The sequence below is a fragment of the Hypanus sabinus genome, chromosome 19, assembly GCF_030144855.1.
Source record: "Hypanus sabinus isolate sHypSab1 chromosome 19, sHypSab1.hap1, whole genome shotgun sequence".
NCBI classification, from domain to species: domain Eukaryota; kingdom Metazoa; phylum Chordata; class Chondrichthyes; order Myliobatiformes; family Dasyatidae; genus Hypanus; species Hypanus sabinus.
The window spans coordinates 19506270-19524102 of record NC_082724.1 but is presented as its reverse complement, the minus strand read 5'-3'; the positions used below and the strand labels follow the sequence as shown (position 1 = coordinate 19524102).

Sequence of the window (17833 nt, the reverse complement as noted above, 5' to 3'; positions counted from 1 at the left end):
TAAAATAATCATTTTATATTATAATTGATTTGTGACCAGTATAATACCACATGAGTGCTGAGGTTTTGAGGCATAAATGTAGATTTTTTGTATAATTTTACAGAATATGTTACTTTAATCTGAAGGAGTTTTTTTTTATTTGCACCCTCCCTGCAGAGCTCATAGAATTCTCCAACTTCAGATAACTTGCTCTTTGTTTCAGGATTTGCCAGTTTTGCTTGTGATTCCTGTCTTGTCTCATTCGTACATTCTAGTCCGCCAGTCACATCCCAGTAGGCTAGATTATACAGCATCACTCAGACTTCACAATACTATGCAACACACACAAAATCCTGGAGGAACTCAGCAGGCCAGGTGGCATCTATGGAAAAGAGTAAAAAGTTTCGGGCCGAGACCTACCATCAAGACTGGAACGGAAGGGAGGATAATCCAGAATAAGAAGGTGGGGGGAGGGGGAAGGAGTACAAACTAGAAGGTGATAGGTGAAGCTGGGTGCGTGGGGGAAGAGGAATGGCATAAGAAGTTGGGAGGTAACAGGTAGAAAAGTTAAAGGGCTTCAGAAGTAGAAACCAGGTAGGAGAGGAAAGTTGACCAAGGAAAGGAGGAGGGATACCGGGGGAGGTGACAGTTAGGTAAAGAGAGTAGAAGAGCTAAGGGGGAGCTATAGTGGGGAATTGAAGAAGAGGAAAGCTGGAAGGGAAAAAAAATACTGGAAGTTAGAGAAATCGATGTTCATGCCATCAGGTTGGAGGCTACCCAGGAGGCTATAATTCATTTCCATAGATGTTGCATGACTTGCAGAGTATTTCCTGCATTTTGTGTGTGTTGCTTTGGATTTCCAGCATCTGCAGAATATCTTGTGTTTATAAATCAAGATAATTCACTTTTTGCAGGTATTTCTATCACTGATTCATCCAGGTTAAACAGTAATCTATTGGGAAGAAGAGTGACATATAGGTGCTTGCTTGTAAATCAGTTGAGAGTGTGAGATGGGGTATTGAGGAAGATTGACCATCTGGATAGGTTCATCAGATACTGTATACAGTATGTGTTGTATTGCTGTATGACTAATTCCCAACTGAATTTGACAGTCTGGCATGTTTGTCAAATATCAGTCTTGACTTGAAGGGGGTTGTGGATTCTGGCATACAGCTTTATGTATTCTGACGTACAATACTTGATCTTCCTGGATGGTTGACTGGGAAAACCGTTGGTACAATTTCTTCGGTTATACCATTTCTTTGTGTATGAGAAGGGATCTAATTACCTTCCATTCTCCACCCCATCCCAGAATGAGCTGGAGACACCATTCCTTGCTGGGGTCTCAATCACTTAGTGACCTTTTTGCTGAAGACAACAGGTGCATAGAGACTTCCAGCCAAAGCATAGGGCTTGAGATTAAGCTTTCAGCTATATGCCAATCTCTTACCTGATAACGGATTGGTTGGGAGGTGAAACATACACTGACCTCTATGGGTTTTGGCAATCTGGCCAACTTCCTGAGGGAAAAATATTAAGTAACAGGCTTAACCACAGTTAATGGCCCATAAGATTCAGCCTTGTCTCTTGTTATTTCCTCTGTGCATCTCCAGTGCAGTTTTAGAATGGAGGGGGATTCCTTTCTTTGTTCTGTGTCTGGCAAGTCACAATCTATTCAATAATTTTGATCACTTTAGCTACAATATTCCACGAAAATTGCAAGTGTGTTTGCAGTTAATCAGCAGGGCAATGCTAGCTGATTGATACATTATTTAAGTTATCAGGGGCTTAATTAGGAAACTCATATGATCATTGCATTACAGTAACAATTACAGGGTTTATCCTGTATTGGAATTTTTGCATCCACTTTTGATCCTTAAGTGGCTTTCAGTGATAAACGTGGCATACAATGGATCTTGAGGAAAATACTATTCCCTCAATTGAGGGAAATACCATTCATCCCGCAATCTTTTTGACTCCTAATCATTAGGCAGGAGGTTTCCTAGCATTAGGGAAGGGCTGTTAGGATGGGAAACTACTATATTTTATTATGTGTTAGTATTTTTGTGGTAATGTGACTTTATGGGTTGCATGTGAGTTATATGTACTGTGTTGTGTACCTTGGTCCAGAAGAACATTGTTTCATTTGGCATTTTACATATGCACGAGGGGTGATTGATAAGTTTGTGGCTTAAGGTAAAAGGAGTCAATTTTAGAAAACCTAGCACATTTATTTTTGTCCTACATTTACACACTTAGTCCAGCAGTCGTGGAGCATATGAATCCCTTCTTTGTAGAAGTCGGTGTCTTGAACCTCCAGAAGTGGTACACAGCATGGGGGGATTGATAAGTTTGTGGCCCAAGGTAGAAGGAAATGGGTTATTAACTTCAAACTTTCTACATTTTCACTCAATGAGTTGAACTACATGTGCATTTAGCGAGAGCTGTATAACTCATCTCCTTTATTTGGCCACAAACTTATCAATCACCCCTGCTGTGGACCACCTGGAGGTCCAAGGCACTGTCATTACATGCATGTGCAGTTCAACTCTTTGTGTGATAATGAAGAAAGTTTGAAGTTAATAACTCATCTCCTTCTACCTTAGGCCACAAACTAATCACCCCAGCAGTGGACCACTTCTACAAAGAAGGGATCCGTATGCTCCATGACCACTGGACTAAGTGTGTAAATGTAGGAGGGGACTATGTTGAAAAATAGATGTGCTAGGTTTTCTAAAATTGACTCCTTCTGTCTTAGGCCACTAACTTATCAATCACCCCTCATATGGTTAAATGACAATAAACTTGAGCTATTAATCCAAATGACAGTAGGCTCCTTTCACATAGATTATTGGATAAACTAGAATATGATTATAATGCTAGTTTTACAAAGTTTGGATTTGGTCAAATAAGTATTTTTAACATGCTTCATTTTTTAAAAAGCAATTATGATAAGTATTTTTGAACTCCTTTGTGATATTGTTAATGTGCTCATGCTAATGGCATTCCTTGCAGCTGAAATATTTTGCTTTTTTTTAAAAAAAAGACGTGCAAGAGGAATTATCTCCAGCCCGGCTGCTAGTCGTTTCAGCAGAGGGTCCAAGTACCACACTAAAAGTGCTGCTATCTGGAATGTCAGAAATCAAGGGGTGAGCCATAAGAAAATGTTTTTATTCTTCTTGTTAGAATTAAATGTATTGGTTTTGATGGGATATTTATTTATATTCCATTACTTGGAACACAAAATACAGATGATACTGTTGTATCACCAAGAATAAAGCAGACTAGGAATTTTACCTACCATGAGGTACCTCTGCTATAAATTGCATTGTCAAATCATTCCTGTATCTGTGGCTAGCACACTATGTAAATAAAGCTATAAATTGATTTCATATGATGGGTGATGTTTATGCTTTAGTATCAGTAAAAACGTTATGAAAATTGAGGAGCTGGGTGATTGTTGCAGCTACAAGTTAGTTGTACCAGTTGCAGCTTGCTTGTTCAACCTTCTGGAAGCAGAAAGATACTCACTATGTAACTTGCACTTGAAAAGTGCAAAACATCATGGTGGGGGCCCAAGATTAAAATGTTTTCTTTTAATCCAAATAAAAAAAGCAAAGTAAATGAAAAAAGAGCCACTCTCCCTCCATTTCTAACCAGTTTTCTACTCCTTGTTTAACCTGTTTTCCCCTTCTACTCCCTTATCAGTCCACCTAAGTTGACCATTTTTAACAGTGAAGTATGATTAAAGTGTGATCTGATTGAAGTTTACGAGGTCTAAGCCATGGTTGTGCAGTCTCTGTGAATCTGCTCAAGCAAAGCCCGAGATGAATTTCATGCTGATGGAAGAAGACCTGAAATGTGTTCTGAAGAACATGGATTTATCACTCGATGATGCTAAAAGTGCACGTAGAAACAAAAAAAAACATTAGTACCCATTAGTCTGATAGCAATGTTTCCAGGTCAGATCATGTATCCATTGTGTGTGTTTTGACTACTGACCTTCCACACTCACTTTCATTCCCCCATATAACTAGGATGATGATTAAGTTTGCTGAAATGTCCTTCTAAGTTGCATTAAGCCCTAAGGAAGCTTATACCACACTAGCATCTCTGGCTTTCAGAAAATATTATGTTCTATTTATATTCTATTATGTTTTATTTATAGCTTCATACATAGATAAATAAATAACTCAGTGTGGAGAACCTTGTAGAGGTACTGCGCTAAGAATTTTTTTGTGAAGTAGTTTTAGTCAGTTTGGAATTGCTGCTCTGTTTATTCTTGTTTTAATGACTTTTGGATTCTCAAGGAAGTAATTTAGCCCTTAGAACCAAAGGATATGATGCCACTTTGATGAGCAAATCATTAGGAAATTCCCCTGCTCTTCTTTAATTAATGACATGAGTTTTTTTGCAACCATCTCTGTTTTTGCTCTGTTATCTCAGTAAGGGTTTAACAGGAATGGGTATAGAATAAATTTGTTAAATGTTTTGATGCCAGAATATCAAGTATGATGCGAAATTGAAGTAAAATATAAGAAAATAGAAGTAGCTCAAAGAAGATTGTAGTCGGCACAGGTAACAATGACCAAACAGTCTGTTACTGTACTGTACTGTACTATTCTACCTCCTTGTATTTTAAAAACATGCCTGTTACACGGTGGGGGCAAGGGGGCTCAAGGAGGACCCAAAAGCAGGACACAAACACGTCTTTCTTAGGTTCAGTAAAATCAAATTTACATGGAGAACTGGGAATTCAAGGAGGGCAAAGAGGAATACGAACCTTGGACTTGGAGACCGGGAGGAATGCGGACCTTGGACTTGGACACCGGGAACTTGGATCGCCGCAGCCAGGACTTGGACACTGGGAACTTGGATCGCCACGGCCAGGACTTGGACACCGGGAACTTGGATCGCCGCGGCCAGGACTTGGACACCGGGAACTTGGATCGCCGCGGCCAGGACTTGGACACCGGGAACTTGGATCGCCGCGGCCAGGACTTGGACACCGGGAACTTGGATCGCCGCGGCCAGGACTTGGACACCGGGAACTTGGATCGCCGCGGCCAGGACTTGGACACCGGGAACTTGGATCGCCGCGGCCAGGACTTGGACACCGGGAACTTGGATCGCCGCGGCCAGGACTTGGACACCGGGAACTTGGATCGCCGCGGCCAGGACTTGGACACCGGGAACTTGGATCGCCGCGGTCAGGACTTGGACACCGGGAACTTGGATCGCCGCGGTCAGGACTTGGACACCGGGAACTTGGATCGCCGCGGCCAGGACTTGGACACCGGGAACTTGGATCGCCGCGGCCAGGACTTGGACACCGGGAACTTGGATCGCCGCGGCCAGGACTTGGACACCGGGAACTTGGATCGCCGCGGCCAGGACTTGGACACCGGGAACTTGGATCGCCGCGGCCAGGACTTGGACACCGGGAACTTGGATCGCCGCGGCCAGGACTTGGACACCGGGAACTTGGACTGCCGCGGCCAGGACTTGGACACCGGGAACTTGGATCGCCGCGGCCAGGACTTGGACACCGGGAACTTGGATCACTGCGGCCAGGACTTGGACACCGGGAACTTGGACCGCCGCGACCAGCACTCGGTACTTGGATCGCCACAGCCAGAACGTGGACACTTGGACATGAGACTCCGAGCCAAGACTCTGCCTTCAGGTCAGGCATTGAGCCGGGACTCTTCTTCTTTAAGGGACAGACACAGACACAGGGCATGAAACATCAGACCCAAGTTCGTTCCAAGCTGCGGGAGCTCTTAACTCACCCCTGGCGGTTTGACCTTACCTGGACCCACTCTGGCAAGGGAAGGCGAATTGCTGGCACTCTGCTGCAGAAAAGGACCTGGCTTCTGCAAGAAACATAGTCGGCTCCAGCTGGATGACTCTGGCTTATAGTAGCGACAGTGACTTTGCCAATGCTCCTTAACACTCTCGCCCCGAACGGCTAAAGCCAGGAGGGGCTTATAAACTGCTGGTTCGGTCGAGAGTAGATTACATTAATGGCCAAGCTCGAGGGACACATGAAACAGGAAATTAGAAGGGAACAAGGAGTCAATGGTCCAGATCATAACACAACCTATATAAATTTAAAGCGGAACAGATCCGGACCATGACAGCCTGGATGTGTGAATTTAGGCTAATGAATAATGTAAAAATGAAGACAGCAGTCTAAGGGAAAAAGTAGTATGAGTCTGCTTTCTCAGAATGTGCTGAGTCATTCACATTGACTGTAACAACATAAAGCTAAGTTACAGTGCTGGGAAAGGTGCTGCTTGCAGGACTAAAGCCTTAACAAGAATCAATGGCAAGGGAATCAACTGCTAAATTGAAAAGAAGAAAGTAGGGGAAAGAAACAAAAGTCAAGTGTTATGTTATCCAAAATAGAAGGTAAAGGATTGTAAAATTACTGATGTTTGGGAGTTCTAAGGCTTGTCTGGATTATCAGCAATTATGTTTGCAGGAAAAGTAGAAAATGGAAGTTTTATGATACAACTGATGCAGAATTAACAGCAGGCCTATAAGTGGAAGAAAAAAAACAATTTATTCAAGATAACTACCTTATGATAAAGTGGTGGTTGTGGTACCATAGGAAAGAAGGCAGCCCTAATTGTGTAAAGTGACTACCAAAGAAAAGGCACAGGAAAATTAAAATGATGTAATCAGCATGAGCTGTCTGGAATTATTTGATATGAGCTTTAGCTTTAACAGTTCCATAAGATTTAGATGATTTAAAATCTTGTGAAAAGGAGTGACAGTCTGTCCAGTACACTTGTATCTTGGCTTGTTGTCAGTTTACAATTTGTGTTCTAATTGTTGATTTTTAAGTAAAGCCTTTATGGAAACTGTCATCAACATAATTTTTTACCATTGTATGTTCCCAGTAAAATCATTGTTTCCAACCAAGGTAAATGACTTGTGTAAGACCAACTTGCCAGATCCTTTATTACATAATTGAGAAGTTATAATTTCACAGAACCAGTCAAAGCTGGTGCTTCAAGGGAACTCAACAGAAAAGTTAAGTCTCTGAATAATTCTTGCTAGTTTGGCAGGAGTTGTATGTTTCCCCCCCCCCCCACCCCATTTTATTGTTAACTTGGATATGATTCTTCATAATTGGCAAGATTTTAGGTTTTGACTTCAGAAATATAATTTACCTAGAGGCAAATGCACCTGGTACGATTTGTATGTAGCTTTTATTTTGGAATGAATATAACTAGCCAATTTTGCATTCAGCAAATTCTCCCAACTTTTTCTCCATAGATACAGAATTTCAAACTACCTTAAGCTTTCAGTATTCTCGCTTAGTCATATAAACTCGTTCTTCCACCTTCCACACTCATTTACTACATTTCTACCTTCTGTATCCAACTTCATTTCTCTCTCTTTTGATAGTTTTCACATTTCTTTTCCAGTCTAACTTAAACCCTCACCAACAGCATCAGCAGAGGTGAAGAAAGTTTGATACAGGTTGGTGTGAAATGCCAGTAGGAAATGGCTGACACTATGTTTATTACACATGGGCCACAGTCTTGGGTTCCAAGACGAGATTTGGGATTGAGATGAGAAATTTCTTTTCTACGGTCACCTTGTGACGTTCTCTATCACAGTAGGCTGTGGAGGCCAAGTAACCAAATACATGTAGAAAGTAGATAGATTTTTAGTCACAAAAGGCTTTGAGGGATATGTGTGAATTGTACTGAGACAATGCGATCACAGATGATCCCCAGAATTGCAGAGCAGGCTCTAGGCCAAATGGGCAACCCCTGCACCTAGTTTTCTAAGTTTGAATAAAATTAAGTTTTCAACCTGGAAAAGAGTAATGTCCCCTAAAGACATTACGGTGTCAGCACAAAAAAAAGTAAACATTAAGATGACTTTCCTTTCTGATACATTACATTTCCCTTCATCATCCAGGTTATTTTACTAGCTATTTTCTAATGAAAACATATTTAGATCTGAACATTTTGGCCCTTTCTGTAGAAAACTAATAATTCCGACCTATTTTTTTTTTAAGAATGTGCCCCACATTGAACATAAGATTAGAAATATTCTGCATGACAAACGATCTTGGACAGGAGAAACAGTTAATGTGGTTTATCTCATGGAATTGATACACTCCTTCTAACTCAATCTTATATAGGTTCTCTGTCAGGTTTCCAGGAACCAATTATCTTGCTTACAGTCTGTAGACTAAACAGTTGCATTCACTCTAAAATCTCATTGGTATTGATTTATTATTGTCACCAAGGTAAAATGAAAGGCTTGTCTTGCATACTATTATACAGATCAAATAATTACACAGTGCATTGAGCTAGAATAAGCTAAGAACAGTGACAATACAGAATAAAGTGAAACAGTTTAGTGCAGGCAATCTATAAAAGTGCAAGTTCATAACAAGGTAGATTGTGAAGCTAGGAGTCCATCTTATCATTCAGGAGTTTGATAACTGAGGTAGAAACTGGCCTAGAGTCTGGTGGTACATGCTTTCAGTCTTTTGAACTTCTGCCCTGTGGGAGAAGGGATAAGAGAGAATGTCCAAGGTGGTTATAATGATTATGCTGGCTGCTTTACTGAGGCAGCAAAGAGTTTAGACAAGAGTCCATAGAGGGGAGGCTAGTTCCTGTGATGTGCTGAGTTGTGTCCTCAACTTTGCAGATTTTTTGCAGACCAATGCAGGACAGTTGCCATACCAATGCATCCAGATTAAATGCTTTCTCTGGAACATCAATTAAAATTGATAAGAGTCAACATTCTGAATTTCTTTTAGCCTCCTGAGCAAGCAGAGGCACTTGAAAGCTTTTTTGGACCAGAGCAGGTTATTGATAATGTTCTCACCTAGGAAAGTAAACCTCGCAACCCTCTGAACCTCAAAACCATTGATGTAGACAGGAGCATGTCCACCTTCCCCCTTTCTGAAGTCAATGACCAGCTCTTTTATTCACTTGATACATCATGACACCATGTCACTAAACTCTCTATCAGCTTCTTCTACTCCAATTTGCCAGTACTTGAGATGCCCCCCACTACATCCATATCATCTACAAACTTTTAGATGGGGTTAGAGCAGAATCTGGGCACATGGTCATGAGTGTACAGAGAGTAGAGTAGGGGGCTGAGGGTGTAACCTTGTGGAGCCTCGGTGTTTCGAATAATCATGGTGGGGATGTTGCTCCCTATCCTTACTAATTGCGATCTGTTGGTCAGGAAGTCAGGATTCATTTGCAGAGGGAAGAATTAACTCACAGGGTCCAGATTTTGTTAATAAGTTTGTTTGGAGTAATAGTACTGAAGGCTGAACTGTAGTCAGTAAACAGTAGTTTGATGTAAATACGAGACAGATGCTGGAAATCTTGAGTAATGCACACAAAACGCTGGAGGTCAGGTGACATCTGTGGAGAGGAAGAAGCAAGAGAAAAGTGGGAGAGGGGAAAATACAAGCTGGCAGCTGATAGGTGAAGCCAGGTGAGGGGGAAGGTAGGTTGATGGGGGAGGGGATATGTGAGAAAGGTAAAGGAATAAGAACAGTAATGAGGAATCTAATAAGAAAGCATCTTACTGGATGAGAGTGGATCAAGGGAGAAAGGGAAATTGGGGGGAGCACCAATGGAAGATGATATGCAGGTGAGGAGAAGAGAGGGGGTACGAGCAACCCAGAATGGGAAATGGAAAAAGAAACGAGGAGGAGTAAATTGGAGAAGTCAGTGCACCTGCCAGCGGGTTGAAGGCTATCCAGATAGCTATTCCAACCTGAGAGTGGCCTCATCTTGGCTGTAGAGAAGGCTATGGATTGACATGTGAAAGGAATTGACATTGACAGGAATGGGGAGTGGAATTAAAATGGTTGGTCACTGGGTCTATGGCCTCCTCTACTGACACAGTGCGTCAGGTTAGGCTCAGGTCTTGGTTCCTGTGAATTCAGTGGGCTGGGCCTTACATCGTCTCATGCATCTTACCCTTCTTTTCAAGTCATGGAGCAAAGGGGATATCAAAGGTGCTCTGTTTTAGGATTTGACCATAAACAAGTTTCTCAGAGTACTTTTAGATCCAAGAAGTTATGCCATGACAACTCATAAGTTTTCTATCTAGAATTATATGGTACATAATGATTTGGAACGTGAGGAAGCCGCCCCCTTGAACCTGCTCTCCTATTTAATAAGATGGTGGCTCATCTGATTGTATCCCTAACTGAATCTAAGACTACCTATGATTAATTGCTCAGTCCTTGCTCATCAAGATCTAACTACTTCTGCTTTAAAAGACTTAAAATCTCTACTCTCCTTTGAGGAAGAAAGCTTCAAGACTCACCACACGTTGAGAGAGAAAATTTCATCTCACTCGAGTCTTTAAATAAGTGATTTTTTTTTACAAAATGTTCCCTAGTTCTAATTTCTCTCTGTGAAGAAATATTTTCTTAACATCCATCCTGCCAAGGCACTTCAGGGTCTTAAATGTTTCAACCAAGTCCCTAAGAAACCAAGTTTCAACTAGAGCTTTTCTCAGCTCTAGTGGATATATCCCCAATCTATCTAATCTTTCTCCCTGTGATAACATGTCCATTCCAGATGTAAGTCTCATAAACTTTGTCTGAACTGTTTCCAGCACATTACCATCCTTCCATAAATAAATGTAGCATCTCATTAATGTCTTATATAGCTGCAGCACAACTTCCCTTATTTTGCATTTGATTCCTCTCACAATAAAATAACATAATTAGCTTTGCTGGTTATTTGTACCACCACATTAGCCTTTTGCAAGTCTTGCAGTGGAACATCCAGTACTGGTGCAGTCTCTAACTGATAACGTATGCTTTTTTAAACTATAGATTTCCTTCCAAAATAGGCTGTTCTGCATTTTGCCACATTATATTCTATTTGCGAGATCTTTACACATTTCACTTAAACTATCTGTAACATTGGCTGTAGTTATAGAAAGATGAAGCAGATTAGTAAATTGTTAAGGGCAAGAGATTCATACACTAATTGCCAGGATGTGGATGAAGCTCTTTTCCCTAATGATCAATGCTCAGGCTTCACCATATATAACTTAGATAAAGTATGGTACAGTTTGTAGATGACTGTGACTGTGGAAGCAAAGTAGATCTACAAGTTATAAGATACATTATTAGAGAAGTGGGTAAATTTATGGCAAAGGGTTTAGTTTTGGAAAATATCAATCAGAATCAGGTTTATTATCACTGGCATGTGATGTGAAATTTATTAACAGCAGCAATTCAATGCAGTACATAATCTAGCAGAGAGAAAAAATAACAATAAAAAAACAGTAAATCAATTATGTATATTGATTAGATTTTTTTTTAAATGCAATAATGGAAATACTGTATTTTTTTTTAAAAGTGAGGTAGTGTCCAAAGATTCAATGTCCATTTAGGAATCGGAATGCAGAGGGGAAGAAACTGTTCCTGAATCGCTGAGTGTGTGCCTGATGGTAACAGTGAGAAAAGGGCATGCCCTGGGTGCTGGAGGTCCTTAATAATGGTCACTGCTCCGTAAAGATGTCCTGGGTGCTTTGTATGCTAGTAGCCCAAGATGGAGCTGACTAGATTAATAATCTTCTGCAGCTTTTTTCAGTTCCTTCCTTTGAATCATAGACAACTTGAAATATTTTCTTATTAATGGGAAACAAGTATTTGAGACAGACAAAATGGATAAAGAAAACCACGTTCATAATTCATAAAAATACTTGTCAAAATGTCCAGAGGAAAGAGTGTTGGTCTTCATTGTTGAAAAATACAGGAAAGGTTGTCGTACTGAAGTTGTGTACAATTGTGGTCAAATTTCTATGGCATATTGCTTTCAATTTTGAGTGCCAAACAATGAGCTGGTTAAATATTACATGATTTTGTGGAAATCATAAAATCCATATGATTGTTGAAACATAATTTATAGATCCATATATGTTGTCAGTAAATATCTCACTAAGTAGTTCAGATGCTGGTTAAACATGTCCTTATTTTTGTTTCCTTTGTATGACAGGTTCAGCCAGCTTATGCCGCTTCTGCAGAAGAAGTTGCTCAAGAATTGAAGGGGCCTGTATATTCAGGAGACCATGGTTCAGAGGAACATGAGAAGTCTCCGTCAGGTCTTGTAGCAGACTCTTCAGATAGCTCACTTGCTGAAAATGGAGTTTCAGATGAAAATAAACCCATTTCCCAGCTGAATGGAAACAAAGGAGATGTCAGGGCTTCCAATCAAACTGAAAGTGCCTTGAATAATGACTCTAAAATGTGCAATACAACTCCTCATTTAAATGCACTAACTACAGATGGCGGTTGCAATAGAGATGAAAATCTTGGTACTGCTGTCCTGAAAAAGGAAGAGTAATGTTTTTCTTTGTTTTTTGTTGAGGGGGTGAAGGATGTTTGGAAGGTTACAGAATAGGAATATTTGAAAAGGATGGCCTACAGTTGCATACATTATTTTCTTCTCAGAGAACTGAGGACATTGGAAATTCGGATCCCTCTTTGATGTCAGCTGTTTAACAAGCAATCTTTCTAGCCAGTTGCAGTTGAATGCTACAAAATGGAACGAAGAGCATTTGACTCCCACATTTGACATGGTATTACAAGACATTCAAACTGGTTAAGACGATTTTCATTTTCTTTTACAGAAGGTAAAGCAAATATGGCTTTAATTTGGCAGTCTTTAATAGGTTAAAATACAGTACAGTACTTGGCACCATAACTTTGCCATCTTAATTGATTTTATGTGTTGTGTCAGTTGCTTATTTTAAGATTTAAATTTCATCAGCCTAAAAAGGCACAGAACCACAAAAAAAATATTTCTTCAGTGTCATTAGTTTTGGTGTGGTTATGTCAGCAAAAGATTTTTTAAAATGAAATAATTCAATGTTAAGTTACTAGGAAGTAATATTGCAGCTTCAGTTTTGGCAATCTTTAAGAAAAAGCAAATATGTGTAAGAAGCAAATTATATGTCAAGAAACAACTGAAACCATTCATTGAAGATGCAGATGACCTATAAAAAGTTAAACATCACCATACAATTGATAATTTTGTGAATATGACGACTCTTGCCATGCATCCGTGAATCAATGAAATCAGTGGTTTTTGAATCAAATGTAGACATTAGTACTACTTCGGCTAAACTTCTGCATGGTTCATAATTTTGAAGTGTGTAGTTAATATTATGCATGTTATCGTCCTCTTTCTTCCATCCTACAAGTACTGTGCCCATTTGCAAATTTTAAAACAGTTAGTCATAGTCCTATAAAAAAATGTTAAAATATGTTTAGTCATTAACTGATCTTGCTCTAACCTTAAATTTTGTGGTTATTGACCTCTGTTGCATTTATTCTAAAACTACAGAAATTATCTAGCCACTCTGAATGATTAATGTTAACCCTGGTGTACTCATCGCTACTGTATTCATATTGTTCTCTGTTGCTGTTTTATGCATTTGTATTAGCAAAGTGATCTTTCTACAAAATTCTTGAAAAGCTTCAATTGTCAAAAAAATTACCCCCCTACATAGCAGACAATTCAGCAAATTGCTCGTTTTAAAAATTTCCCGTCAAGAGTTTAGTATAAGCAGGTATACTTGTATCGTTTTGCTGTTTCATTAGTGTTTCAAAACAGATGTACTTTGAATCAGAATTCTTTATTATTTCATATAATTTTCCTGATGCTCTTCATCACACATTAGTGAACGGAAATAAAATGTAACGCCCCACCCCCAGATTCCCCTGCCCGCAACAGCTACATAGTACCTTTTCTGTAAGTTGAAAGGAGTTCTACCTACATAAGGATTGTGCAAGAATGAACTACTGTTGGGTTTGCTCGGTTGTTGATGGATTATGGTGTGGTGTAATACTGGAAGGCTATTGAATGCAACTTACAATGCTTAATAAAAATCTTTATTCTTTTAGTATACAACATTGTCTTTTTTCCACTGACTGACCTCAAGTTTGCTAGAAATTTGAGGAAAAAGTTGAACTTTTGTACGTTGTTGATATTATAGAAATTTACATTTTTAAGTTCTCAACCAGCCTGTTAGGAACAGCAGTAACTGATTATGTTATGTTAGTTATGTGCATTTCAGTTTTTCTTTGAGATGACCTTGCTTGTCTAAAGTTTAATAAGGTAAGTTATTGTCATAATCTGAAATAATTTTCAGAACACAGGTCTATGTGGAACTGTTCTATCAACCACTTCTGCACCCTTTCTAGGACTCAGGCTTGCTGAAGTGTGACCAGAAATTAGAACAAACTTCCATTTCTGGTGTAACCTGTTGTTTTAGAATCATTTCACTTTGTAACCTATTGACTGGCAATTGCCTGTAATTTTGTAGCAACAAGGTGGGCAAGGCATCCTGACGGTTGATATTGTGTACTGGGAAATTATCCATGGTTGCTACAACTTCTCTTAAGTTATTCTGCCTTCAATCTCCACCTCACTATATCTTGGACTGCTCAATGCTGGAGGAACTCAGCAGGTCAGGCAGCATCAATTACTTATCACCTCTACTGGAGCATAGGCCACCGCCAGCTGCTTGGCAAAGCCCTATGTCCTGGGCTCGTCCTTCAAGTTGTCACCAGGGGTAGCCCATCTTCAAAGATGTTTCCTCTCCCAGGCATGGTACCTTGGAGCTTCTGTTGTTGTTTCTGTAGCCCTGGAATTTTACAGGATTGTGTAGCTCACCCCATGTGCAACCTTCCTGGAGCAGCCAAGTTTGAGACCATCTATTGTGAAATTAGGCAGCATCTATGTAAGGAAATAAACAGTCTATGTTTCAGGCTGAGAGCCTTCGGCAGGATTCCAATAAAAAAGTAAAAGAAAATAAAGTCAAACATGAGGCAATGCATATTTTTTTTAATTTATTGAGATACAACGTGGAATAGGCTCTTCTGACCCTTGGAACCAGTGCCCAGCAATCCCCCGATTTAATCCGAGCTGAATGACAGGACAATTCACAATGACCAATTAACTTACCAACCAGTACGTCTTTGGACCGTAGAAGGAAACCCACATGTCACGAGGAGAATGTACAGTGGCAGGAGGTTAACCTGGGTCACCTGTAAAGCATTGTGCCAACCACTACATGACTGTGCTGCTCAATGCATTACCTCTCTTGCTGCTTCAGAATCTGCCACAAAGTTTAATTTTACACACTGTTCATATTGATAGACTAGATTACCCTCACTCATTCAGGATAGTGCCTTCAAGGCACAGGACAATATGTTCAAAAATAAATACAATAGAAATGGCTTAGGCATTTTAAGCAGTGATGAAAACATTTCGGTCCAAAGAGCGTGCTGCCCTTTCTAGTCTGACATCCAAATAACTACTTAGAATTGATATTTAAAATACAATAGAACTTAATTCGCAGAGATCTTCCTTCACAGTCATCTTGACCCACCTCATCCATGCTGATTGTGATGCCTGTTTATGCTAATCCCATTTGGCCATATTAGATCCCTTCTGTGGTTTTTCTATTTGAGTACCTGTCCAGCATTCTAATTGTAATTGCATCCTCCTCTTCTGGCACTTAATTCCAGATAGAGTGGATCTCGATTAATCAGGACCAGTACATTTTGGCCCAATTAAGTGGCTGAAGTTTCGTGGAAATAGTCTTTTTTTTTATAACTTTTTAACTATAATTTAAATGAGTAACAAATTGTGTATTTAAATGAAATGGAGAATAAATTAGAACATCACAAAAACTACTGTAGTATTACAAGCTGCATATTCTAGTTTCTAATACTAATCGATGGAGGAATTAGTCCAGTGTACTCTGCTGTGTTCTTTCAATTGACTGTAAATGAGAAAAACGGCAAAGGAACCTAGTGTAGCCAATGGACTATCTTTAATGTTTTCAACTATTGCATACTCCAAATATTCATTTTCATTGTAACATTCAAGATGACTGTCAGTACCTTCAAACTCTTTGTAGTTTCTAACTTGTTGAAGTGGAATCGTTGCAATTTCACTCCCGGCCATTTATGGCACCTCCGAACCTGAATGCTTGAAACCGCAGTTCTGAATTGTCTTGCTTATTTCTCATGAACTATCAGTGTCAAAAATCACTGCGTGTTGAATATAAACACACGCAAGTAATCCTATTTAAAAACTCTTCACTCTAATATCACTGGCATGTATCATGAAATGCAATGTTTTGCGGCAGCAGTACATTGCAATACATAATAAAAAGTATATATTTAAAAATTAAATAAGCAATTCAAATAGAAAAATGCTGAGGTATACACGAGTTTATTGAATGGACAATAAATTCTGTACTTGGTAGCATTAAGAGGACATATCGTGGGTGTGGGATTCCTTAATGATGAGCGCTCGCTGCCTTTTTGAGGCATCGCCTTTCGAAAGTGCTTCGGATGCTGGCGAGATTCAGGCCAGTGATGCAGATGGCAACGTTTCCAAAGCTTTTCCCGATCCTGTTCGTTGCCCCCTCCGTACCAGTGGTGATGCAATCAGAATGCTCTCCGCGTACATCGGTGGACATTTGCAAGTGTCTTTGGTGGCATACCAGTTCTCAAACTCCTGATGAAATGCCGCCAGCCGCTGTCGTCCCTTCTTTGTAATTGTTCAATATATTGGCGTCACTCCTCAGTGATGTTGACACCCAGGAACCTGAAACTGCTCACCCTTTCTACTTCTGATCCCTCGATGAGGATTAGTGACTATTCCACGGCTTACCCTTGGTCTTACTGACGTGTAGTGCAAGGTTGTTACTGCGACACCTTTCAACCAGCTGATCTATTTCACTCCGCTACGCCTCTTCATCACTATCTGAAATTCTGCCAACAATATTGTGTTGTGGGCAAGTTTATAGATGGCGGTTGAGCTGTGCCTGGCCACACGATTGTGGGTGTAGACGGAGTAGAGCAGTGGGCTAAGCATGCATCCTTGAGGTGCAAAAGTATTGTCAGCGAGGAGATGTTTCCGATCCGCGCAGCCTGTGGTCTCTCACTGAAGATTGGGTTGCAGAGCGAGCTAAAGCGGCCTCATTAGAACTGAGGATATGATTAAGTTGAACACTGAGCTGTAGCAAGTAAACAAGCAGCCTGACGTGGGTATTGCTGCTATTCAGATGATCCAAGGCCGATTGGAGAGCCGGTGAGATTGCTTCCGTTGTGCCGATAGGCAACTAGTCACGGGCCCAGGTCCTTGCTTAGGTAGGAGGTGGTTCTAACCGTGACCGTTCTCAAAGCACTTCATCACAGTGGATGTGAGTGCCATTGGGTGATGGCAGCTCACCCTTCTTGGGCACTGGTATGATTGTGGCCCTTTTCAAGCAGGTGGGAACCTCCGACTGCGGCAGTGAGAGATTGAGGATGCCCTTGAACACTCCTGCCAGTTGGTTGGCACAGGTTTTCAGCGCTTGACACCTTGCGAGGGTTTCACCTTCTTGAAAGACGTTCTGACGTCGGCCTCCGAAAGAGACTGATACTGATACCAGATACTGTACGGATTCGCACAAGTGTCGCTTCAAAGCGAACACAAGGGCGTCGAGCTCGTCTGGAAGTGTAACATTCATTGTGTTAGGTTTCGCTTTGTAGGAAGTAATGGCCTGTAAACCCTGTCAGAGTTGAAGTGCATCCGATTCTGTTTCCAACCTCAGTCGGAATAGTTCTTTCCCTCTTAAGTAGCTTTCCGTATGTGGTACATGGACTTCTTGTGATTTCTGGATCAACGGTTCTTAAATCCCGTAGTTCGAGCCCTCAGAAGAGCACGAATCTCCTGGTTCACCTACGGCTTTTGATTTTGGTATGTCCGGTCTGTTCTGGGGCGGCATGCACACATCCGCAAAGGCCTTGAAGTCGCTGACAACTGTG

General features: G+C 40.6%; 1 protein-coding gene across 2 annotated transcripts in view; it reads left to right on the top strand.

Moving 5' to 3' along the window:
- LOC132377774 (constitutive coactivator of PPAR-gamma-like protein 1) overlaps nucleotides 1-13916 on the top strand; it is a 138221-nt gene extending 124305 nt beyond the window's left edge. For both annotated transcript variants that reach the window (XM_059944120.1, XM_059944119.1), the window contains 2 exons: nucleotides 3026-3128; nucleotides 12000-13916. In XM_059944120.1, the coding sequence (XP_059800103.1) occupies nucleotides 3026-3128; nucleotides 12000-12347 (451 nt within the window). In that variant the 3' untranslated portion in view covers nucleotides 12348-13916. The remainder of the gene's footprint in view (nucleotides 1-3025; nucleotides 3129-11999) is intronic.
- Nucleotides 13917-17833: the final 3917 nt, after the last annotated feature.